Below are 26232 nucleotides of genomic sequence, written 5' to 3' on the forward strand. Positions count from 1 at the left end.
ACAGGCGGATGGCGGAATGCTGGCAAAGGACTAAAACACAACTGATCCAGCAAACATCAACGTGATGACCGTGATGACAACGTGGTGTCGCAAAACATGCAAGGCTGCAAAGATCAGGTCATCATAGATGCAATCATTGTGGGTCAAGCCACCGAAAAGCAGAGGAACCTGAGTATGGCGTACATCGACTACAAGAAGGCGTACGAATCAGTACCACACTCGTACCTTATTAAGGTACTGCAGTTGTACAACGTAGACTAGTACGTCATCGGAATGATGCAACACGCGATTGTGATGTGGAGCACGTCCCTACAAATTACCAACGGAATAGCTGTGTAGCGGTCAGCATCAGGAGGGAAACTTTTCAAGGCGATACCTTTTGTCCACTATGGTTCTGCCTTGCGAAAGCCCCCTCATCAGAGCACGCAATCAATGAAAATATGGCTACCAACTGGTGTACAAGAGTAACCCAGACAACCAATGCACACGTATAATGAAGTTTATGTTCATGTTATACGTACTTTTATGCGGTAAAGTTACATCGCATAAGTACCTATATATAAGCTATATGACAGTAAAAGTACCTATATATAAGCTATATGACTTCAGGCGAAATCTTATGCGATGCACGGTGTGCACTATTGCGACGTAATATATCATCTTATGCGACTTAATAATATTCGAAAAAAAAACAATTCTTGTCACCTCAGTATCAAGCTAAGAACCTTTGGATTTTCAAGTCACGCTTTACACTGAACACCAAACACTACTTATGAATCACACTGATTAGATGTTATGACCTTCTAACTCACCTCAGTGTTGGAATGCACTTGGTTTCCGTGCGCTATCTAGAGCTCAAAATGACGAAACGTGATTTCCCGCACAATTATCACTACCTCTCTCTTGCTAGCACCACCCATTATAACTTATCAGGTCATTAAAACAAAAATGATGACTTTATAACTTATTTTGTAACCATAATTATGACTGTTAACTTTCTTGTAGCTTTTTGGCACTCCAACAGCACCTCGTTCATTGTTGTCACATATCATATCGCAATATACCAATGTTAACGATTCTAGCTTATGCGAGTTTGTAAGCACATTTTAACGAGTTTTTTTTTTTACTTTTATGCGATTTAGCTTGTACACCAATGCGAGTTTTACTGGCATAATAAGAAAAGTACCAAGCGAAGTCGTATAATCATCGCAGTGCGCAATTATGCGAATTCAATTGACACTTTTCGAGTCCGCTCGAACTCTTTTGCGAATAAGTAAAGTTCGTCGCAATAAAACAGAATATCGTCTACTACGATGTAGTTAGGGGCTGTCCATAAACCACGTGGTCATTTTTTTTTGGGACTTCTCAACCCCCCCGCGTGGTCATTAGTCCTTACATTTTTTTTATTCGTTCATACAAAATGGTTATTGGCCGAACACCCCCCCCCCCCCCTGACCACGTGGTTTATGGACAGCCCCTTATACATTATTAAAGTTAATTTTCACTCTTATATGATTTCACCAGATACATCGCAATAAGTTCAAAAAATAACATCATATGCGATGAAAATTGTCATTCAGCCGTATATGGACGGTTCTATGCGTATATATGCGATAGTGAGTTAAAATAGTACTTTATACGATGTACAGCGTACATCCTTATGCGATTTCTGGTTGTCTGGGAACCCACACCTTCTTTATGGACGACCTGAATCTGTTTGTGGAAGTAAAGAGGCTGCAGAAACTGTTACAGCTTGTGACAGTGTTCAGAAACGACATCCGGATGGCGTTTGGAATTGAAAAATATCGGTCAGTCCAATTCGGTTGAAAGCGAGGCGTACAAATACAAGAAGGAGCTGCAGGACAAGTTCTTGTATCGTGTCAACTGTGTTCTGAGGAACTTTCTGCCAGTCGGCAACAAGATGAAGCAGATCAACACGTTTGCTGTGCCCCTGTTGACCTACAGCTTTGGGGTGGTAAAGTGGACCAAGACTATAGACTGTTTCAGAAATTATAAATACACTTTGTTTATTAAATTAAATGAACTGTTTTAATAATTTTTACCAACTTCTTTCAGAGTATAGCATATTGTACTCCATATTTTTATATTTCCTTTCAATTGTCTTGATATTTTGAAGAACAGTTGAGTTATCTAACAAATAACTAATTTTTTCAAATTTGGATTTGCACAAAGGTGTTTTTTTAATGATTTCAACATGATTTATCACTAAATATAAAAAATTATCACATTCACTTTCTTAACAAGTTGACTAAGGAATGCCTTGATCAAAATTTGGAAAAAATCGATAAAGGCATTTTCACAACATTTTTTTGGAGATCAAGTTTCTTATTTTTGGAGGTTTTCTACGGAACATAAGAACTACCACACAGTTTCTTAGCTTTCCTGAACGCATTTAATCTAAACTAACTTATTTTTTCAACTCATTCGATCCTTCAGATGGCAAAGCTTGTCATACAATAAAAACGAATGCAGAAAGCAGTAATTAAGACATTCGTTTGCTTAACGTTTGTTGTTACTGGTGTTGTTGAGAAATTTGAAACAAAAAAAATTGTATTGAGAAGGCCCGTAATGGTGGTTTTTGATCAAATATTCCAGTAAAAATTACTTTTACCAATCGAGAAATATCTTTTAATATTGATACAGCAATTTTTATTGTGTTTGGAAATTAAATATTTTATCTGTAAGCAGGCTTGTCCGCACTGAGCGCATGAAAATTCTGCTCTTTGGATTTACACCATCAAGCACATCATAAATTAGAAATCTTTTCATCTAATCAGATAGAAGGATGTTGAAATATTCTAAATGTCATTTCGAACTGTCAAAAAACCGCACCGCAGCGCCACACGGAGCGCGCAAAGAGATTTTCACCCGGGTGAAAACACTCCAGTGAATTTCACTTTGAACGGCCAGTGCGGCGCTGCGGTGCGGTTTTTTGACAGTTCGAAATGACATTTAGAATATTTAAACATCCTTCTATCTGATTAGATGAAAAGATTTCTAATTTATGATGTGCTTGATGGTGTAAATCCAAAGAGCAGAATTTTCATGCGCTCAGTGCGGACAAGCCTGTCTGTAAGATTTTTTTCTTTTCTACTATGCTACATTTTCTTACAACTTTGTGCAACTTCAAATTTTAATCATCTAGTTAACAGAGCCCTATTTTTTAACTTTTACCAGAAACATCAACAAAATTTGTATTATTTGCTTCGTTAGCATGATTACTATAAGAGCTAGAAGAAACTTTTTTGGATATTGTGCTCAAATAGAAATGGTAGTTAATTATTAGTGTATTTATAATTTCTGAAACAGTCTATAACCTCGAGGCGTCAGAACGAGCAGTACGAGTGGCGTTCACCAAACACCGCATGCGCCACCCAAAGTCGTCCATCGAGAGAGTCACCCTGCCACGGGCAGTTGGAAGAAGAAGCGTCACCAATATCCTGGCACTATGTGTCTCCCAGATCCTACAGTTACGAGCATATTTCGTAGAAAGCCAGAACCGCCATGAAATGTACCGCACTGTATGTTAAGCTAACCACGGTTGCAGCGTCCTGCATTTGGTGCAGGAGCTGAACTGCGACATCAAGACCGTTGACGAGATGAGCGTGAAAGCAGGAGTTGCATAGGACGCACCCCCATCAACTGGGGCTCGTGCACATCGATAAGGTGGCGTCGAACGCCTGGCTAGAGCGGGGTGACCTCTTCTCATAAACAGAAGGTTTCATGGTAGCCATCCAGGACCAGGTAATTGCGACGAAGAACTACCGGCGGTACATATTGCACGAAGACGTGTGGGACCGCTGTAGGAAGTGCAATTCAGTAGAGGAAACGATCGAGCATGTCGTTGCAGGCTGTCCAATGTTAGAAGTTAGTGTTAGCTTCGTCACAACGAAGTTGCCAAGATTGTGCACTAACAACTTGCTTTAAAGGATAACTCGGTCGACAGATTTACCCTACTACAAGTACCAGCCGGACTCGATTCTGGAAAAAAGTTGCATATATCAGTACTGGGATCGCGAATTCATTGTGAACGTCCTGATTTGTGCCAATTGGCCTGACCTTGTGGTTTACGACAAAAAGATGAAGCAACCCTCATCGACATCGCTGTACCGTTAGACCATAATGTTCAATCAACATTCTCTGGCAAGATAATTAAGTACCACGACCTAGCGGAGAAGTTGGAGTAGTACCTGGAGAAGGTCCGTATAGTTCCGGTTGTCCTCTCGGCAACCGACCCAGCTAACACAAAGTCTTATATGGTGTTGAATAGGATGCTAAAATGGAGACCATATGCGTACATGCTTCCACGCGGTTACGTGTAAAGTGTGCGTATATCGCCTCCACTTTTGCATCCTATTCAACATCATATGCGATCATGTGTTGACTGGGGAAGTTGTATCTAAATCTCTCCAGAGATTCCTAGACGAGCCGAAATTGAACAGCATCCTGAAAGCGGTAATTCGTGGAACCTGTAGTATAGTTAGGCAATTCCTGAATCATCACAACTGACCATTTGACGCAGACTCTTCAGGATATAAGTAAAATCGGCTAATGAGATCCACAGAGCCTAATCCGCTTTGACATTCCGATTGCCCAAGGTAGGTGAATGTTTCCAGCATTGTTTGCTGAGAAGTGCCAAAATTTGAATAATAATACTAATGGGTATGGTCGAAACATTCTTGTATTTGTAACTTTTGTGGTAATAGGTCTGCTTGAACCTTGTGTAGAATAGTTTGTACACTTTGAAATTGATCTCCACAGAGGGGAAGGGAACGCCTATAAATTACGTCACGCAAAAATTGTCCACTTTCCGCACCCTCCCCCCACCGCAATACGTCACACATTTGTATGTGACATCTGAAATTTTTGTATGGGTCGCCACACTTTGCTCTTAACGAAGTGTGTTTTCACGAATTGAAATCAATTTTGAAAATTGGGAAGGAAATCGGTAAACGCCTAAATGGATGCAATGATTTGTAATTTCATGTAGTTAGAACTGATGTGTCCAATATTTGTTAATATAAATTTCTAAAGCAACTCAAAAAGAGAACTCAATATACGTAACAATAATATGTTGATGTACAATTAAAACAAAAAAATACGCAGTTTGTGATTTTATTGCTAAATTCACTGCGTGTAAAAAATCTATCAAAGTTACCCAGTTTTACGGTACCTCGAAATCCGGAACAGGCTACTATAGTTCCAAATGACCTCTAATGATTCGAAGATACGAATACTTCATGATTCAGATGTAAAAAACTTATTGATCCATATGAGATCTGTCAAAATTTCATCAAAATCGAGTAAAAATTGAAGAAAATAGAACCAAATGAACATCAAATTTTGAGTGCGCAATATACGTCGTCACCAACGGTTAATGTCACAAACGAAGTGAATAAGATTGAAAAAGAAGACGCTTAAAAACTAGTTTGGACGTTCTTTCAAATATGTAGAAGTATTCATTGCCTTGATTTTTATCAATATTATTCGACCATTACTCATACAATTTTCGTATAAACAATTGGTTATTGTAAGTTATCATAAATAGATATTTTTCAGGAGGAAAGAATATATACCGTTTATTTGTATAATTCAAACAACGAATAAATTACACCTGTTCTTGTATTTTTTGAAACACTATGAGAACCGTTTGAATGTTTTGGCTTACTTTTATACATAGAAAGTCTACAAACGTATGCTAGTTCGAGAAATACAAAAATATTGTATAATACATGGTTTATATAAGTCGATTAGTTACAAAGTTTTACATTTTAGTCACTCGCCGAATGAATCGTGAATTCATTACTGATATCATGCCAGATAAACGCAATCTAAAACAATCGGGCGTGGATCTACACATTAGATGGAATAGATTTTAAGTTTGGTTAGTTTGGATATGAAATTTTAACTTGACTTTCGAACACTGCTACCATTGCTACCACTACTGTGAGTAACCAGACATTTGTACTTCTCTATTCTACCTTTCCATCCACAATTAAATAACAGATTTTTTACGATTGAAACAAAGTGAAGCTTATTTTGCTCGTAAACCATGAGAATAACTGATGAATTTGTTATAGATGTTAATAAGGAACCACGAAAATACACTTTTAGCTTCATTTGCAGAGCTTTCAATCAGAAAACAATTAAATGCTAGTTTGACTAGCAAATAAAAACATTAACTTGAAGTTGAGATTTCGTAAGTTGTCGGTTGCATTTATCCTACGATGTGAGTTCCTACGAATTTCACGTTTAAAATGATCAAAAATGTGTATTGTCTGCAAAAATGTATTTCATTTCATCTCCCCTCAGAAATATCGTTTTAACGTTAGTTCAGTGCTCAAGTTCAGCGAAGATCACAACCATACTCTTCGTTTGTGCTAACGCGCGATGCGTTTGCGTTACCACCCGTAACGCAAGGCAGCAGTTATCTTCTAGAGCTTTTATCTTGCTTTATAGGAATCAACTTTCTACTTTCTGTCTTATTGTCCAGCAATTTGATTGGTGTCCTACAACATTATCCTTCACGACGTGAGGCTGTGAATAGCGCTCAATGCGATTCAATGAAATTGGCAGTGATTAGTTAGATGATATATGAGTCCTATGCTTACTGTCGCGATTATTTTTGTTTCTGTTAAATGTACTATCACAATTCAATGCCTAAAGCTAAACAGTTCGTGTCATTGCTGTAACGATTTATTAGTTTTCAAATTCCTGATCGATGTCAGACCTGTTACGTTTCTGTTGCATGTTTCGTTTTTGTTTTAGTCTACATAGTACAAAGATGGCTAGCTGGCGCAATGCCTTCGTACGGGCACAGGTGGTGGCGATTTGAAGCGATCCTTCGAGGCAATTGGAACAGGGATGTGCGTTTCCTGAAAGGCAATGGATATTAGTATATGTACTTTTAATGATAGTTTAAAAAAAAAACGAATTACGTTAGTGGCTCATTCTTCTCAAAATAAGTATGGATATTAGTATATGTACTTTTAATGATAGTTTAAAAAAAAAACGAATTACGTTAGTGGCTCATTCTTCTCAAAATAAGTATGTTTATCAGTTTCTTGATTTTCACTAAGGCTAACAAAGTCAAGCAGCAATTACAATATTGATTTGCACAACATGACAACCTTTAGATGTTATTAGATGAGTACCTTACACACATTTTTGCTTTGCGTCAAGCGAATTGGAGTCGTGGGTTCAATTCCAACCTGAGTATTGATTTATTTTTGCAATGTATAAATCTTTTTTTCTTATCAAACGCATCTCCCTGTTATGTAGTGGACGGTGCACAGTGGCGGGCCTCCATACAAAAGTCGGACAAAACCTCAAATGTTAACCGAAATTGCTAAAATTCACAGGTTATGATGATTTTAGTTCCCTAAATCTATTTCTGATATAGGACTTTTCATATATTTTGATTTTACTATATTAGGGTAGTTCAAAATTTTGAAATCTGCTGATTATGGAAAGCATGTAAAAATAATCTATCATAAGCTATCACGATGTGCTTTCTGAACGTAGATTTTGATTAACCTTTTCATTTGGGGGTTCTAAAATCATGTATTGGTATTGAAATAAACTATAATTGTGTATTTGTTGCTGTTAGGGTGGACCAAAATCTACAAAACTACATAAATCATTAGAAAAAAATCGTTTACCTACGTTTCCTTCCAATGGATCAATTCAGATACACACCAATGTTGGCTGACAAAACGTGGTCTATTCTCAGGGACTGCCCTTAGACCACATGACATTTTACGGTGGATACACGGAGGGTGTGTCAATTCAATCGTTATGGGGTCGGATAGTCTAATATAGTGAACTGCGTAAAATTTGAACGGCTTTTTATCAATCTCGTTTCAACAACTTCAAATATGCTCTTCCGAGTTTGGGTTGTAAGGTACAACGATCTGTGCTATCACTTGTCGAAGCAACCGAAACTACCCCATCTATAATGAATACACAATTCATATCCGCAATATTGAAGGGAGTTTTTGGTAAACGATCATCAGAGATCGGTAATCATATTGATGAACAGTAGAGTTCCAGCAAATATTTTCAAATTCTTTATCACTCTAGGTGTCGTTTAGTAGAAATGTGTTTAACGAAACCACATGAATAACATACAATAAAACTTCAAGTTTAAAAAAAAAACAATATAAGGGGTTTCACTAAAGAGCGTAAAATGTACGTTTCATAAAATTGCGATTAAAATATTCAAAGATTGCCTTGTTGATCGCAACGTTTACGCAGAAAAATATTTAACGTAGCGTTTTACGCCGTTTAGTGAATTCCTTTTATATTTTATAGATGATTGATGCTTTGAACTGTAGCGATGTGCGCGTAGAAAAGAAACGCGAAGATGTCGACGAATTTGTGTCACTGTATATTGAATCTTCGATAGAAGTTCATAAAGAGATTGCTTCCAAGGTTGTTGAGCAATTCTTACGATTAAGATGAATCGAAGAAACGACCAGTTTAAGAAAATCAATGAGCAATGGTTCGTAGTTATTTTTACATGTTTTTCACGGTTGTTGTTGTCTTTCTTTTATTTTGAAGGTTAATGTTTAGTTGTATCTGGTGAAGCAACATGTAGGTAGTGTCTAAGTGAATAAAGGCTACTTAGTCATCACTCCTTTCCTCTGCAGCTTACTATTTTTAACTGGATATCCCACCTTCTTGGGTTTTTCTGTCAAAAAATAAAATAATATTAAAATAATAATATTTAAAAACGTCAAAGCTGTGGCAATTACATTATCAGACCCCCCCCCCCCCCCCTCCCCCTATTCCTATGACCATCTGACTTGGTGAAAGTTTCTTACACTAATGAAAACTACACTAAACTGTTAGTATTCTGAAGTCAAATTAAGCTAGGTCAAGATTAAATTTAAACTTCAAACAATATCACTTCCTCCACAACCATGCGGCTCCATTGTGACCTGATAGAAAAAAAAAAAATTCGCGCTTAGCGCAAAAATGCGCAAACAGTGACCTATATAGCCAAAAACTAGACAGAATTGCACGTCAGATCCGGGATACGGCGTCGTTTTCTGATGTTTCCTAAACAAGTACTGTATCTCTGTAATACGAAGTTTTTCTCCAAAATTTCTTAAAAGTCACTATGTTTGCATATTGTAAAAACATACAAAATTTGTGATTAAATCCCAAACAATCCCTGAAATGTTATGGTTATTTATACCCAAAAACATAAAAAATATTGTCACACTATTCAAGTCTTCCTAACTTTTACAACGAACTCATAAAGGAAGCTCATAAAATAAAGACAATAAATACTAATATTGTAGCACATAAAACTTCAACTTTGAAAAAATCTACAAGACTGAATTTTTGACCAAATGACTTGAAAATTTGGGGTTTTCTTAGTTGAAGTATCTTTAATGGGAGAAAAATATTAGAAAAATAAAATATTGAAGTCGATTTTTGAGGTTTTGTCCGGCTTCCGGCCACTGTGCGGTGGGGCAAATGTGGCCATATAACAAAGATTAAGATGCTTTTATGAGTGTCTTGCGCTTTGAAAGATTGTTTACTACTTTCTCTTAGAAACGGCTACGCAGTCTTTTAATAATGAAACGATGTTTATTAACCCAAGAAACAGAACTAGTTGAATAACATTTTCCTAAGCTAAAGTTTGCTGAAGAGTGGTGTGTTCCACTCATGTACAGCAAAAATGTTTGTTGGGAACTGCCCAACGTTTCGACACGGGGTTAGTGTCTTCTTCAAGTGAAATCAACTTGGTCTTTCTGTTCTTGTGTTTCGTCGACAATCAATGGCGCAATTTTGCGTTTAAATGGTTGTGCCCTGTGACTCATTTCTAGCATATTCTTTTTCTTCTTCTTTATGGCTCGACGTCCCCACTGGGACTTGGCCTGTCTTGCTTCAAATTAGTGTTCTTTGAACAGTTCACAGTTATTAATTGAAGGGCTTTCTTTGCTTGCTATTGCATAAATTTGTATATTGTGAGACAAGTACAATGATATACTATGTCCAAGGAGTGGATAAAATTTTCCCGACCAGAACAGGAATCGAACCCGCCGTCTCCGGATTGGCGATCCATAGGGTTAACCACTAGGCTAACTGGAGACCTTTTAGCATGTCAGTGTTTATTTGTTAGAAGTAAGTCACAGTGCCCTTCGCGCAACAAGAACTTACGCAGCCATGACTCCATGACAAGTGTGATACTGCGAATGAAAATACGAGAAGCCAAAGCCGCATCCCAATTGGTGCTCGAGAAGAAATTATAGACGGGACAAAAAAACGTAGGCGCGCTTAGAGTCTGTTCCGCAAAGAGTGAAGCCAAATCAACCTATTGAACTGTCAAATATTGAACCATATCTATCGAGCACGCCAGCAAAAGTATGAAAACACAGTCTGGCGAAGTAATACAACAATCAGAAGATGTTGATACTCACATGACTATTCCTGGGAACTCGCCTCCAGCCATTGCTCCGTCGCCACGTGGGAGACGCAGACTGGGTGCCGTCTTTTTGAAACTTCCTATTGTTTTGTTGCATTTTTTGCTGATTGTGGCATGTGATTAGCACATCCTGAAGTAGGTCAGTCGTTGCAGCCGGATGGATAACAGTCACAGGATGCCGTTGTGGTGAAGCAGGTGGTGAGGGAAGCGAAGGTTCATGTTTCTCCGTGATGACATCACTTGATTCGCTGGAGGAACAGCTATGAACTTGAGCTCGACCCGCCTCGCTGGGAGTGGGGCTCGTCAGTCTTTCGTTTTCGTCGCTGCTGCTAGTCGTGGTGTCCACTGGCGTCGGCGACTTTAGGCTTCGATTGCTTTCAGACTTTATACTTACCAGTCTATAAAAATCTCGAGTAAAATTTGTACATGCTACTTCCTCGTCTTCCGAGTACACTATCTGGAAAAAAGAAATACAAATGCATAAGCACATATTTGATGCATGTTTTCAAAGTTTTAGTGCGAAAAAATTCCCCTCCCTTGCTCTACCGCTATGCTATCAGCAAAACTTTTCAGACAAACTTTATCTACTACTGGATACTGCCGCCAGACGATAATCTCCAAAACAATAAATCCATTCTCACTTTCCGTCTCGCAGGTGCCACTTTGCCAAAACCAATAAATTAACTCCATTAAAACTTACTTGTTCCTGTAATAGTGCAGATACATCTTCCGTTTGTGTTTCGCTGGTGGTAAGAAAGCTTGAATTCCAGATCCACTCGTGGCCGTCCTCTTCCAGGGCTGTAGCCAATTCTTCCTGTGACATGCTCCAATCTTCCATCTCGGCAGTGCATGGTTCTGCCGAAACCAACCACTGCTCCGGCTCTTCAGGCAACTCTTCCAGGTGACCCTCCTGAGTGGGTTGGGGCTGACCGGTGCTCATCGTGCAATACCCCTCGTCTCGGCTTTTGGCTGGGCTGGAAGTGAGGGCCGCATTTTGTGCTTCCAGATCTCGAACGCGGTTTTTCAGAATAGAAACTTCGTCTCTTAAACAATCCTCCGCCACCAGGGCATCTACCACCTTCCTCATGATGTCGTCAAGGCAAGCTTCGTACTGTTTCACTCTTTGGTGTAGGGATTTATTTTCGTTTTGAAGGATAAGCAAACTGTTTTCCTGTCGTTGAAAGCGTGCCTAGTAAATTAGAAGACATTGTGAATAGTTAAGATTGAATGTGAGTTATTTTAATAGTATTACCTGTAGTGTTTTGTGCTCTCTGCATGCTTGTATCGTTCGCTTATCCTTAGTTTTAATTACTTTATTCATTCTGTAACCAGATGAGAGGAATCAATTAGTAATTTTTTTTGCTGTGTTAGTACACACAGAGATGCATAGAGTCTAGATTTTTTTATATCTTTTAACTGTGTTTAGTACAAGAATATAAAAATGTTTTCATTTTTTAATAAATTGTCAAGAAATCCTGTAAAAAAATAAAACCTAATAAGAAATTCTTATTATAGGGTGCTACTACTTGGGCAATGGTATAGTGGACACTTTACCGCTACAAGGCAACATTCATTTATTACGTAATGCTAAAATCGTATTTTTTTACCCCCTCCCTCCCCCCTCCGTAACAATTTTTGTATGAAAATTCTAAAACTATTGTATGGGCCGTAATGCTCGGCCACATTCGCCTCGCAGTCAGAAGCAAACCGAAGAGCCTGATAAAGCCTGATATGAAATCAGTGAGCGGCATTGACGTAGCCAGAAATTTGCTCTGGGAGAGGTTTTCGATGTTCAAAAATACCTTTTTTTTATTTGACACTCACATTTCTTGAATATATACACTGAATTTTGGCCGTAGGTTCAAAATAGCGGCGCAGCCGAAAAATTGTTTCATCACAAAGCGTTTTATACTGGAATTTTTTTCCAGAAATTTTGGCTCTGGGGGGGAAGGGTTAACCCTAATACACCCCCCCCCCTCCGTGGCTACGCCAGTTGTAAGCGGAAATGCAGGTGGAAGAAGAAGGAGAAATAAATGTGGCGAACATTAGAAAATAAGAAGATGGGGATGCAGTTACAAAACAGCGCTGAGGAAGAAGAAGAAAGAAGTGTATGACAAGCGAGGATGTTCCAGCAGAAGAGGGGTCAAGTCGAGCGGATGAAAACGAGCTGGGAGTCGTTCGAGAAGCTGATGGCGGACATGGACAAGGAGTTAGCGGGATTTTCGGACCTGAAGGTCTTCTAAAACCGGCGCAGAAAAACATTGCGGACGTTTTGTTTGTAAGTCCTTCCGGCAAATCTAACCAAAACGCGTTAAAGCTGAAGAATTTGAACGTCAATAAATTCGTGACAAAAGACGACGAAGCTACCGACGGTCAGAACGAGAATGACGAAGTCTGCGAAAAGTTGGATTGCCACAGTAAGAGTTCCATTTCTCCTAAGGACGAAAAGGCTTGTAATTTATTTGGGAAGATAGGAAAAAAATCAAGAAATAAAAAAAAAACCAAGATAAAATATTTTAAGCCACAAAGTTGCTGAAACTAGAGATCCAAATCTTCGATCCCAGTGAAAACATATGGGGTACATTCACGTTTCATAATACTTCCCTTTGGACATAGCGTGTCTCCCAGCTTCTCAGCGACCACTTGTAATCTTCCTCAGTGTCAGTTATCCACTGACACAGTGGATGATCACGCTATGTCCAAAGGGAAGTATTATGAAAAGTGAATGTACCCCATATGTTTTCGCTAGGATCGAAGATTTTGATCACTAGTTTCAGAAACTTTGCGGCTTAAAATATTTTATCTTGGGTTTTTTTTAAATTTTTTGATTTTTTGTTTCCTATTTTCCCAAATAAATGTCGACAAACGTCACTTTGAGGTCAATTTCATCCCATATAAAAATGTATGGGGAAAACCCAAGATGAAACATTTTAAGCCGCACATATTCTAAATCTAGAGGTCCAAAAATATGGTTGTAGCGAATAAACTTCGAGGTACATTCAATTTTTATAATATTTTCCTTTGGACATAGCTTAAGCAGGTCGACAACGGGAGCCAAAACGGGCTGAGGCAACAGCAGGTCAGACCGACAAAAGCATAACTGGCTGCCAGGTAAGGGCTAACATACTGACAAGCTGCCCAAGCTTTCGGGCAAACCAGTACAGTGGTCATTGTTCTACATCGCCTACAAAGCGTTCAAAGCTAGATGTGAGTACATAGACCATGAGAAACTGATGCGGCTGAAGGAAACACTGAAGTTCCTTTATCCAGAAATCATCCAAGAGTAAATAAGAAGCTGCGCCACCATTACGGCCATCCGAGACAGTTGCTTGAAAGTCTGTTGGCAAAATCGGCATGACCCTTCTAAACTGGATAAAAAAGACACGGACACCATCTTCAAGCCAGAGGCTGTACAAACTGAATGAAACTTAACACTACACAAGGGACATACGGAGCCACCAGTGGATACGCAAAGCAATGCAAAGATAACCGTACACATCGTAGTTGCTACTCCGTGATTGACCAGAACAATCGAAATTGCACAGAGATTCAATGAATGGTGCTTGGGACTAGCTACACACTCTCAATGTGCACAGTTCAAGAGTTCAATGTTTGAAAATCAATAACGGCGCCGGCCACGTCCTTACAGTTATCGGGAAAGCGTAGGAATGTTAGTTCGACAACCGTTGTTACTAGAAACCGTGGAATTCACAGCATCCCCATAGTTGTCTCGGGAAGGAGTATTTGTTAGTAGGGTAGGATAAGGTGTGCATCCCCGAGCAGAAGGGCATACCTTACAAATACCATGCGAATAGCAACATGTGCTCTAATACCAAAAATTGTTATTGCCGCGTTATTCTACGAAATGTTATGAGAACATCACAGTAACAGTTGGAGGTATTTGAGCAGAGTTTGGTATTGATGTAGTATTTGTTGGTTTAGCAGTGAAAATAATCGAAGAACAAGATTTGCTATTACATCATGAAGTCATGGAACAAATGAAACATTCAATAACAAGACATGTTATTAGTTTGTTATTCAATAACTTTGGAATAACAAATACAGCACTTGAAATTTTAGGTATGCATTCATTATTGAAATAACAAGACTTGTTATTTTCTAGGTGTTATTTATACAAAATTTTGGTATTCATTTTTGTTATTTTGCCTCTTATTACCACCTAATGAAGGGCATGTCAAGGTATGGTAGTATTTAAGATAAATACCTTGATATGTTATTCACTTGCTATTTTCTTCTGCTCGGGTCTTGGAGCCACCTTTGGTAGGTGATATGATTCACTAGTTATATGAAAATACACGACACGGTCTTCATCCCGATTATGATTTATTTGGTCGCGATAGTAAGGGTAATGCACATACGTCAACGATCGTTCTAGGGTATTGGTTCCCTTATTAAGCATGTGGCTCCCATTTTCATCCTACGAAAAACAAAGGAATGAAGCACTGTTTGTTTTGTTTCTTATTTTTGTATTTTTTGTTAGAAGTGAGCACGCAAGAAAACAAAAAGAACGGAATCAATCGGTGTCGTAATCGTTTGTTTTCGAATAGGATGAAATTGGGAGCGTGAGATTACTGATGGAACACAAACCCTATAATTAAACGCGTCACCGCATTGATCGTTTACACAACCGTGAAAACCGACTTTCCCACGAAAGTAATCGCGCGCTTCTGATTTCGCATTCAATGTCCGCGTCCCCATCTCCCTACCGAGAAAACCGACCGACTCACGAAAATAGTCGCGCGCTTCTCACAGTATTGAAGCTAGAGTATACGGAGAATAAACTTTCAAGCTTAGATAGCTATTTCCGGATTACACCGTGTCCAATAAGTTCTCATACAAAATACAAATTTAGAAAATATCATTTTTATTTCACATATGTGATTCATATTTCCAAAATGTATACATGTATTGAAAGGCCACATAATACTGATTAAATAAAGCATACGGTTTAGAATAACTTTATTTTCTATTTGTTTCTATAAGCCTAGCAATACACTTCCGTTTTCTGAAATCCGTTTTCTCCGGCACGCAAGAAAAATGAGCAGCAGCAGCAGCAACGATCAAATCTGACTATACATGTCAATGGTTGCTACTCCGTTATTGATCTGAGCTGGTACCAATTGCACTGAGATCCAAATGTATAAGGGCTGGGACACTCCACTTATTCTCAAAGTGCAATTCTAGCAGCTCATACATTTTGGATCAATACCGGCGCCGGCCACGTCCTTATAGTCAGTTGGGAAGGGAAAGGAATGTTAGAGTGTGCTGGTTGTTGCTACTAAAGACCGAGATCACCTCTGCATCCCCACAACGCAGCACGGACTGGGGTATTTGTTAGTCGGAAAGGATGGGAGATCTGGGAGTCACCGTTGGGTCGGTGATGTGATCCATGGATAGGGGTTATTTTTATAGTGTATAGGTTGTGTGGTGAATGAGGTGAATAAGGTCAAGCGGCACAGCACGCTTTGGTTGCATAACTTGTAGGCGTTATATACACTGTGCTGTGAGTGGGAATTGGAAGGGAGGGAAACGACTTTTTCCAATTCGTTTCTGGTTCTAGCGATGGCTATGAACATATGAATATACATGAGTTGTATATGTAGAGAAGAGAGAGAGAGTGAGAGGAAGTGGATAGAAAGATACAAAGTAGGATGAAAAGGGACGGGCCAGGGATTGAACCCAAGGCAAGAAGGCACGCAAGAAAAATATCCAAAAAGTTTTTTCATTCTATGGTAGTGAAGTAGAGTCTATAACAATAAATTTTGAGTTTGTATCCCAAGTTATGTACCAAATGGATATACTAAGGCTTAAACAATACAATTTAATTGATGATATGGTAAGATATTTGCAAGTTAGCTCAACTTGGGCTGACTTTCATGAAAATAACCGTTATATCAAAGATAAACATCATAAAACGTAAATTTTGGACAAAATTTACCACAATAGGAATACAATCCTGTTTAATAAGTGAGAATGGTGTGAATCAACCAGATAAGATGCACCCATACTTCTTTAACACAACAAATCTCATTGAAACAGGTAAATGGGCATTCTTGTTTAATTTACGTTTTATTTTGTACAAAATAAAACGGCTCCGTACTTTACCAATACAGGATCTTATATTTTTTATCTCTTCTAGTCTGGATGCTACTAGCGATGGGGAGGACAGGAACCTAATTTGTTTCAACTTAAAACCATTACTCGTTAAAATACGACGAAATACCAATGAAATGGCGTGCGTGCCAGCTGAAATGGACTTACGACACATAAGCGATCAGCAGAGAAGGATAAAGGACAGTTATTTCCGAAACATATGCTGTATTTGATGTATGTTAGTTGGCTTTTCAATAAATAAATTTACTTTGAAAATCCTTATTACAGATGTGAAATGAATTAAATTTGATTCTGTATGAGAACTTATTGGACACGGTGTACGTATTTTACTAAATGTAGTTTCAAGTTACCTATGACCGACGACCGTTGAGGTCATTAAGCCAATTATTTTTTATTTGCTCAATGGTTGTTGCTTCAATATGAGGTCAGCCCCAGAGCTACAAGATTAATTTACAGATATTACCAGACTCCAGGAGTCCTTATGAAAACGCATTGGCGAAATTTCCCCAACTCTTTCTAGGATGTAAAGAAAAAAATCGGAATGATCTTACCGAGTTCCATGTCGTCGGATGACCGCTACCACTCCTTGACTCTTTCAATTTTCTGCAATACTGATGGCATCCATTTTCATCACTTCATGAGGAAGGACAATGTGCACTAGAGTGGGTCATCGTTTATATGGAAAAATGAAAAATTCAATGGTATCCCATCAGATCAAAGCTTTTTTGATCCCATTTCAGGACCCAAATGAGTGTGCAAAATTTGGGCACGATCGGTTATGTCTACGTTTTGCGCATCGCGTTTGAAGTTTGTATGGGGTTTTACATGGGAAAACACACTTTTTTGCATTTCTCTCATAACAAGCTCGAATTTTTATAAAACCGTGTAACCGATACAGTGAAAACATAGCCTAGGGTGTCCTGAAAAACTTTGTCGAAGACCGCGAAGTGATCTGAGGCGTATGAATAGTTATAGCGTTGACATTGCTTGGCGAAACAGCATGATTTTGTTGCTATTGTTATTCCTTTACATGTTAAAACATAAACACATGCATGCGGTTCGTTGTTTATAACTTTTTTCACAAGCATCGGATCGCTTTGCGGTCTTCAACAAAGTTGTTCAGGACATCCTAGGCTATCATTTTACTGTATCGGTTAGAAAATTTCAGACAAACTTTTTCAACTTATGACTAAAATGCAAAAAAGTATGTTTTCCCATACAAAATCCCATACAAATTTCATTTGCAATGCGCAAAGTGTAGACGCAACCGATCGTGCTCAAATTTTGCACAGATACTCAGGACCCGAAACGGAACCAAAAAAGCTTTGATCTGAGAAAACGGTTCCGATGACCCACACTAATGTGCACCTGCCTCAAACACGTGTCAGTTTTTCCTTCGAACAATGCAACGCGACCGAGATCTTTATCGCAACTGTCCCAAACACGCGTCACTTTTCGTTTTTTTTTCGCCAAACAATGCCACACGATCGAGATTTCCATCGCAAATCGGAGCATGCACCAGTTGATACGAAGATTCTTACGAAAAGTTTCATCACCCGGAGCGAGAATCGAACACTCGTTCCACAGCATGGTGCCATTAGAAGCTCGATGAACCTAACCGCACGGCTACGAGGCTCCACAGCCTACTTCCCATTCGGAAACACGGCTGTAGATATGCAGCAGAACTTCGTAAAACGGATTCCTGAACTTCCTGATTGACATAGTAGCAGATGACTGTGAAGACAACGCAACGTCGTCATGGAGTTCGGACAACATCAGCAACCTATCGAGTGAAAAGTAGCGCCATCGAGATAGGGCATAGTCTAGTAGAATATTGGTTTTAAAGTGCCCCACTATCTGTAAACTACAGTGAGCTAGATGGATGGTCCAAAAGTTAGTGGCAAAACGCTTCGGACAGAACCTGTGTGTAAGATCATACATGTGGTGAGTTTATTACGGCCATCAAAGTGTCTTCCTTTGAATATGTCTACATATTTTGAAAGTTTCACAAAAGTCTACGAAAGTGTGGCCAGCTTCGGAAACGATTTTGCAATTCACACATAGATTTTGTATGCAAAACGTTACAAATCTAGACTTTTTCAGCACTCTTCGTAAATATCCTACTTGGTTAGCAGATTTACCGAACTAAAATTAGTTCAAGCCGTTATTTTTATCACCCAAACCCTGCATTTGGGCCTCCCTATTCAATTCCATCAAGATTTTTTTTCACCATCATTATATGAATTGCCGACAAACTCGTTTCCCAATATTAATAATGATTTCAATCCATGTCAATCCCACCGTCTACTGACAGACAACGAGATTTACCTTTCCTCTTATAACGGAAGCATCCGAGGAAGAAAAACTGTTTACATTTCCGTAACTTGTCTGTTTGGTTAGCTTACACGCCGCATCAGAATCTGTTCCAGCTCCAATCTTCTAGATCGAGCAGGCCAACCCTACCACGTTCATGCATTCGCTATCTCCCCAACAGAATCCCACCCGCTACCAAAAGCAGACGTGCAGCCATGTTCTCTGATTTTGGCGCGTGTTTGCCGAAGAGATTATTGTTCATCACAACGAAAAAGCTGATGCTGTGCAAACAAAGGGTCAACAGCAAAGGCTTTCCCTGTTTGTTACGCATTCTGGTATCCTCTCCCCTAATGCGTTCGGTGAATTGGGTGTTCCGGCTGGTGGAAGGTAGTTAAAACCAAATTTTCTTAAGTCAACAAGTAAAACCCTTTGGGATTATTTTGCTGAATGATGGGTACATGTTGCATCATTGAAGTTAAATTACGAAAGTTTATGCAGAATTCTTAAGAAAATGTGCATAATACTAGACAAGAACATAAGATATGGATTTAAAGCATAACAAACTAAACTAAAAAGAAAATTTAAGAAAGGAATTCCATTAAACTCATTGCTGAAATGCATTATAATAAAAATAAAAATTGACCAATTTGCTATACAGCTTTTAAACGAGATTTAAAAGAGACTATGTATCATAGACTCATAGTTATGTTTGACCTGGAACAAATTGATGCCTTTTTATGGCAATATAAAGATCTGATGTTATTTTTTTTTCAAAAAGATTATTCGAACATTAAAAATAATATCAATTTAGTATCGTAAAAACCATTTTTTTTTTCAGTCTACATTTCTGAGCATCCTGTATTCTCCACCCTAACACAAGCATACATGGACATATCTCCGTCCAAGTCGTAATAACAGTTTTCCAGCAAATATGGATCAACTTGTAATGGTGTTTTCACAAACTCAGTTTGAGTTTGACTCCAGTGCCTTGGTATAATAGAAGATTTTAGCAATTTGATAAGAAAAACATGTATGTTTAAGACAACGAGCAGCATTGCACAATTGCAAAAGCTTCAGTACTGTGGGTCAACTGCTCCCTGAAATTTGCCATATATGCGAAGTAGTTATCATCATTCAAGGAAATCTTCACAGCATTTGAATAAATACTGTTCGTCCTCTATGACTGGATGCTGCCATCCAAGAGCAAGGAGAAACTGTTTGCACAGAACACACATATCGAGCGTCTTGACAGGTTTGCTAATAAGATAAACAATTTGTAACATGAAATAGATGTACGTTTTGCAAATAGAGCTGCCCCGAGAATTGTAGAGTTGATGACACAGCAAGTGAACATTTAGTTTGCAAATATAGTATTTGAAAAATTACGCTGTAGTGTGAATTTGTCAGCACTATATTCTGCGATTACGCGATGTTTGCCTTATTATTGAATTAAAAACATTGTAGTGCATACTTACATTTCTAAATGCTCCTTTATTTCTTTCTCAAGCGTAGGCGAATTACATTGGCTCTGAAATGAAAAAAAAATCAAATTAAATGAGTTGGTTGCTGCCTTGCTGACAGATTCTGAACATAGAACTGGGGAATCGTTTTCTAAGTAGGGGAATTTATGCTATTTATGGCAGCTTCGTTCTCTTAGTCATAGGTTGTTTTAAAACTTAATGAATTCAATACTTTCCCAACCAAACAAAATAATTCGTCCAAGTTTAAGGAAGTCTATCCGCTAAAAACTCATCATGATGGAGAAAACTAAAACGCCGAATATATAATTGAACTCGAAAGTTTCAAAATATTCTCTTGCTACAGTTTAACTCTTATTCTCTTTAATCAGATTTTATTTGTATTAGCACTTATTGGTTGCATTACATTGAAAGTTTGAATTATTAGCAAAAACAGTTCTTTCATATTGCTTTTCCCGATGAAACCCTCCTGCTGCAAAAGACATTTCCCTTATCTTTCCATTTCATTTAACGCAGCACGAGACCTATCTTCAATTTCGTGTACACACTCTACAAGATTTCCATTTAGCTTTGCGAGCAAGGAGGCGGTTTATCAAACTGACTAACGTGGACTCGATTCCTTGTTTGGGTAAAGGTTTTCTGGGAATTTCGTCTTGATAAACTTAACATGTATATTGTACATAATGCAAAAAATATGCATTTCAAGAAGTCGGTTAAGCTTAAAAAAGAAATTTAATGACTGGGGATGAAGGAAGCTTGCATCCAGAAAAAAACTATTTGGTCAAATGTCATGCCGCAATCAAACGAAATCATTCGAATTCGTTTATTTATTTGCTAGGCATCTTCCACACGAACAAAGCAATGGTGTCCACAGTAGAAGGAAATCTCCCTTTTACTAAATATCATGCAAAATGCTATTGCAGAGTGTTTCCTCCCTTGGAGTGACACCTTGAGCGATACCGTCCTAAACGTGGTTGGACATCTATTGGTCTATGTATACATAAAATGTGTTCAGGATTCGACGTCGACAGGTTTTACCGTAGCTTCCTAGCTGGTGGCATTGGAGAACGATAGGAACGCCACGGGAGCTGAGCTATAATAAATACAACTGGGTGTAAGACCACATACGCTACATACCACATAAAACAATTCAGCGAACCGAAAATGTGAGCATCAAAAGCCAGACGACATAACACGAAAGGTAAACACACCCTGTGAACGAACGAGACAACGAGGAGACAGCTACTAAATTATCATGGATCTGTAGACATATACATCGAGTACATTTTACGCACGTTTTCAACCGCAAATAGGGATGATCATTGAATTACTTCAAAACATTTTGAAACTCGTAAATTCAATAGAGTAGAAATAACTTAGCTACATCTTTCATACAAACCGATCACCTATTCAAAAGGTCAAATTTGTATTGTAATTCATTGCCCCTTGATAATAAACATTTTAATCTGTTCGACGAATTAGTTCCAAAATGCTTTGTTTCTTTATCACGGTTGCAATATTGTGTGTTAAAAGTGTGACATCAACCAACGTAGGGCTGAAAATCTCTATGATAAAGAAACAATAATAGGGAGACGAGCCAGCCAAGGACTGAAAGTCTCTAAAATAAAGACAAATCAATCAAATCAAATAATAATAATAAGAACTTATATGTTTAGCTATAGCGGTAAACGCATGGGTATTCAGCAGTCGGCTCAAAAACTTTTCGTAATGGAAATTTCCTTGAATTTCTTGGTCAATGAGTATCTTCGTGCCTGTTACAAGATAATCACTAGAGTGGGTCATCGTTTTTATGGAAAAAAGAAAAATTCAATGGTATCTCATCAGATCACAGCTTTTTGGATCTCATTTCAGGACCCAAATAAGTGTGCAAAATTTGGGTGGGATCGGTTATGTCTACATTTTGCGCATCGCGTTTGAAGTTTGTATGGAGTTTTACATGGGAAAACACACTTTTTTGCATTTCTCTCATAACAAGCTTGAATTTTTCTAAAACCATAAAACCAATACAAGGAAAACATAGCCTTGGGTGTCCTGAAAAACTTTGTCGAAGACCGCGAAGTGATCTGATGCACATCACATGCATGCGGTTCGTTGGTTATAACTATTTTCACAAGCATCGGATCGCTTTGCGGTCTTCAACAAAGTTTTTCAGAACATCCTAGGCAATCATTTTACAGTATCGGTTAAAACGTTTCAGACAAACTTTTTCAACTTATGACAAAAATGCAAAAAAAATATGTTTTCCCATACAAAATCCCACACAAATTTCAATTGCAATGCGCAAAGTGTAGACGCAACCGATCGTGCTCAAATTTTGCACAGATACTGAGGACTCGAAACGGAACCAAAAAAGCTTTAATCTGAGAAAACGGTTCCGATGACCCACGCTAATACACACATGCAAGATGGTCAATGGCAGAGGAAGCTCTCAGTTTATAACTGTGGAAGTGCACATAGAACACTAGCTGAGAAGAAGGCTTTGCCCCAGTGAGCACGTTACGCCAAGAAGAACAAAAAGAAAGCACATTTTCATTGAATGTGATTGTCTCTTTTTAAAAGTTTATACTATTTGAACACAATATAAAAAATTTGAAATACTTTGAAAAAAAAATAATAATAATGAGTGTACCCGATTTCTTCCGAGAAACATATGTACTATTCGTCAAAGCTGGGTTGGAAAATCAAAAGAATTAAAAGCTTCATATACTATTAAGAACCAAGTGAAGGAACCTTTTTCAAACACGACACGGGTATCCCCATGAACATGGTGTGAGTAACTGTACACTGTAAAGGCAAACATAAAGTACTAAAGTGCAAAATTAAATAAACCAAGGGTTGAGACAGCCAACGGGAGCACTCTCAGTCAACCAGTTGAGTGACTTTCAGCACAAGTTTTTCTCCCGTTGCATTTTTGTTTTGATCCGGTACTTCCCCCCCCCCCTCCCCTCCTCGACACTATTCTCTTATACTACGCTGTGGAAATGGTCCCTCAGAATGACGCCGCAATGGAACTGTTCATTTCCCAGCCAGTCAGTAGGTATAGTGATAGCACTGCCAGACGAAAAGTACACGAAGATAATACGACTGATGTGAATGAGCGGAGAAGGCCTTTTGTGTTGGGTTTGACTGCAACGGAACGGAAGCCTGCCTGCCTGAGTGACATCATCTATTACAGATGGATGGAAACGGGGACATCAGCAGCCATGGATGGGAAGATGGATACGCAAGGACCATAACCGTCGTCGTCGTCCTCATCGACCGTCAACGGCAACGCAACCACCAAGTTAATCAAAAGTAGGAAACGGAAGCGGAAAATTTGGTTTGCCGCTTTTCCATTACGGTCAGACTCGTAAAATGCAGAAATTTAAGATTTAAACTTTGGCAAAACTTTCATTCATTCATTACATGAACCCTCCTTTTGCATTAGGGTCACTGTAACCGTACACTACGTCAGCGAGCTGCTCCCAACGTGATGCAATAGGAAGGTTTAAGAAAGTCCATCACTCCTGGGCCAATATTTGTCAGTGGAGATAGGCATCAATCCGAGGATGATATGTAGGTATCGCTTGTGTTGATAAATGCTCAGTTTATTGGATCAAATGGGGTTTTTATCAAAGTAAAGAAAAATATAGGCAGGAACTGGTTGCTTTGAATATAACCATTACTGTTCCCACAATCTCACTTCTGTAAAAACTATTAATGATTGATACCACTACTATTTTATACTGAACAATATCATGATCAGCACATTAAATAGCTCTATCTTCAAAGATAGGGGCCGTACACTTTGGAATTATTGGTAAATTGGATTTCAATTCAAATTTTCTTCAAAAATTATTGCTTTTTTATTCTTAAGATAATTTCTTTAAACAATTAGTTAATGTTAGGCTAGACAAATGTCAACTTGAGTTTGATCGACCGCTTGTAGTTGTTATTCCAGTGTTACCAGACCAGCTACATTTTCACAATGAACCAGTGAGATATCTTTATGAGTTATCTGGGTTGCAGGCTCTTAAAAGCGACTGAACTCTACATTTTAATGCAATTACAGGTATACCTCGATTTAGTGGACCCTCGATTATATAGACCCTCAATTTTATGTATTTAGATTTTATGTACATTTTACCTCGATTTTATGTACTTTTTTTTTAAATAAAATTTGTAATTTTCAATCAGTTTAATACTTGCAGTTTGTATCATGATGAATTATAATGCAGGGGTTTTCAGCCCTTTTGACTCGTGGAGCACTTTATATTAATAAATTATTTTGTGGAGCACCCATATTAGACCCACATGACAAAATGTGTGATAAACTATTTCTAGTGCTGTCATGGTAGAATCAGAGCTAGTTAGTCAAGATTCCCCGATTACAGCGTCCCTACACGTGTACATTTCCAAGGATGAATTCCTGGAGGAACTTCTGAAGGAACCGCTTGAGCAATTCCTGAAAAAACTGCTGGTAAAGTATCGCTGAAGAAATTTCAGAAGCAATTTAAAAAAAATCTGGAGAAAATTCTAAATAAATTTTTGAATGAATTTCGAAAAAAAAAGGAATATTTTTAGAATCCATAGATGGATTTGTTGAGGATGTTACGGAAAGAATAACTGGAAACTCCCGGTGGAATACCTAACAAAACCTCTTGAGATATTGTTGAAAAAAAAAAAATCCTGGAGAAATCCCCAAAAAAAATCCTAAACATTTTTAAATGAACTCCTTGATAAATCCATATAGAAATTCATAGAGGTATGCTTGGAGGAAATCCTGGAAGAGTTTCTGCGAAAATACAGAGGAATACTCAGCGGAATTTCTGATGAAATCTCTGTGTCAATTTTAGCAGGAATCTTTGCAATAATGTCTTTCAGCCTTTCCATAGCAATCCTCTGTAGAAGTCTGCAAAATCTGTAGGAAATTTTCTTTGAGGATTTCCAAAGACTCTCTTAAGAAATTCTTGAAGGAATTTCTCATAGAGAAATATTTTGAAGGAGTACCAAAAGGAATGTGTATAAATTTTGGGAATTTCCTTAATAATCTGTTGTAGAGAATTCCTAAAGCAATCTTTGGAGACAGTTCTTTAGAATGTTTCTAAGGAAAAATTTGAAAGAATTTTGAGCTTCTGATTCTCAATGTTTTCGTGAATCATATTCTAAAAAAAATTATGGACTATTTTTAAGAAACTTCATGAAAGGTTTTCGAGATAAATGCTTTGAAAAAAAAATCGGGAAGAATCTCTATTAAAGAAATCCGAAGAAATTCGTAGATAAATTTCTGGAACAATCTATGCAAAATTTTTTGAACCCATTTTTGGAAGCTATCCATGCAAGACTTTCTTAAGGTGTTCTTGGTGAAATTTCTAAATGACATTCTAAAGTTTAGAGGAATCTCTAGAAGATTTTGTGAAAAAATTCTGACTGAATATCGTAAGGATTCCCTGGATGATTTTTTGAAGCAAATCTACGAGCAGTTCCTGAAGTCCCTGACAGAATTTCTTTAAAAATCTATGGAAGATTTTATCAAGAGCTCGTGAAAGATTTTTTAAACGAATCCTAGGATTGATTTCAGCAAGGGTCCATGGAAGATTTATCGAAAAATCTGTAGAAGTTCGTTTAAAAACATCCTTGGAGAAATTTGTGAAGAAATCCATGGAGGAAAATCTGGAGATATTTTTGAAGAAATTATTGGTCGAATTTATAATAAAAATGTATAAGAAAAACCATGGGAGATTATCTGAAAGAACCCCTGAAGAAAAATGTGAAGGAACTCCCAGGGTAGTTTCTATAGGAATGCCTGGAGAAAATTCCCGAATGGTTCTCACATTTTTTTAAGAA

At 38.1% G+C, this 26232-nt stretch overlaps 1 protein-coding gene across 5 annotated transcripts in view; it reads right to left on the bottom strand.

Moving 5' to 3' along the window:
* Positions 1-5488: 5488 nt before the first annotated feature.
* Positions 5489-26232, bottom strand: part of LOC109416692 (uncharacterized) — a 215140-nt gene continuing 194396 nt past the window's right edge. For all 5 annotated transcript variants that reach the window (XM_062851984.1, XM_062851983.1, XM_062851985.1 and 2 more), the window contains 5 exons: positions 20383-20435; positions 11712-11781; positions 11160-11648; positions 10455-10916; positions 5489-6896 (listed from right to left, as the gene is read on the bottom strand). In XM_062851984.1, the coding sequence (XP_062707968.1) occupies positions 6810-6896; positions 10455-10916; positions 11160-11648; positions 11712-11781; positions 20383-20435 (1161 nt within the window). In that variant the 3' untranslated portion in view covers positions 5489-6809. The remainder of the gene's footprint in view (positions 6897-10454; positions 10917-11159; positions 11649-11711; positions 11782-20382; positions 20436-26232) is intronic.

This window comes from Aedes albopictus, chromosome 2 (assembly GCF_035046485.1).
Source record: "Aedes albopictus strain Foshan chromosome 2, AalbF5, whole genome shotgun sequence".
NCBI classification, from domain to species: domain Eukaryota; kingdom Metazoa; phylum Arthropoda; class Insecta; order Diptera; family Culicidae; genus Aedes; species Aedes albopictus.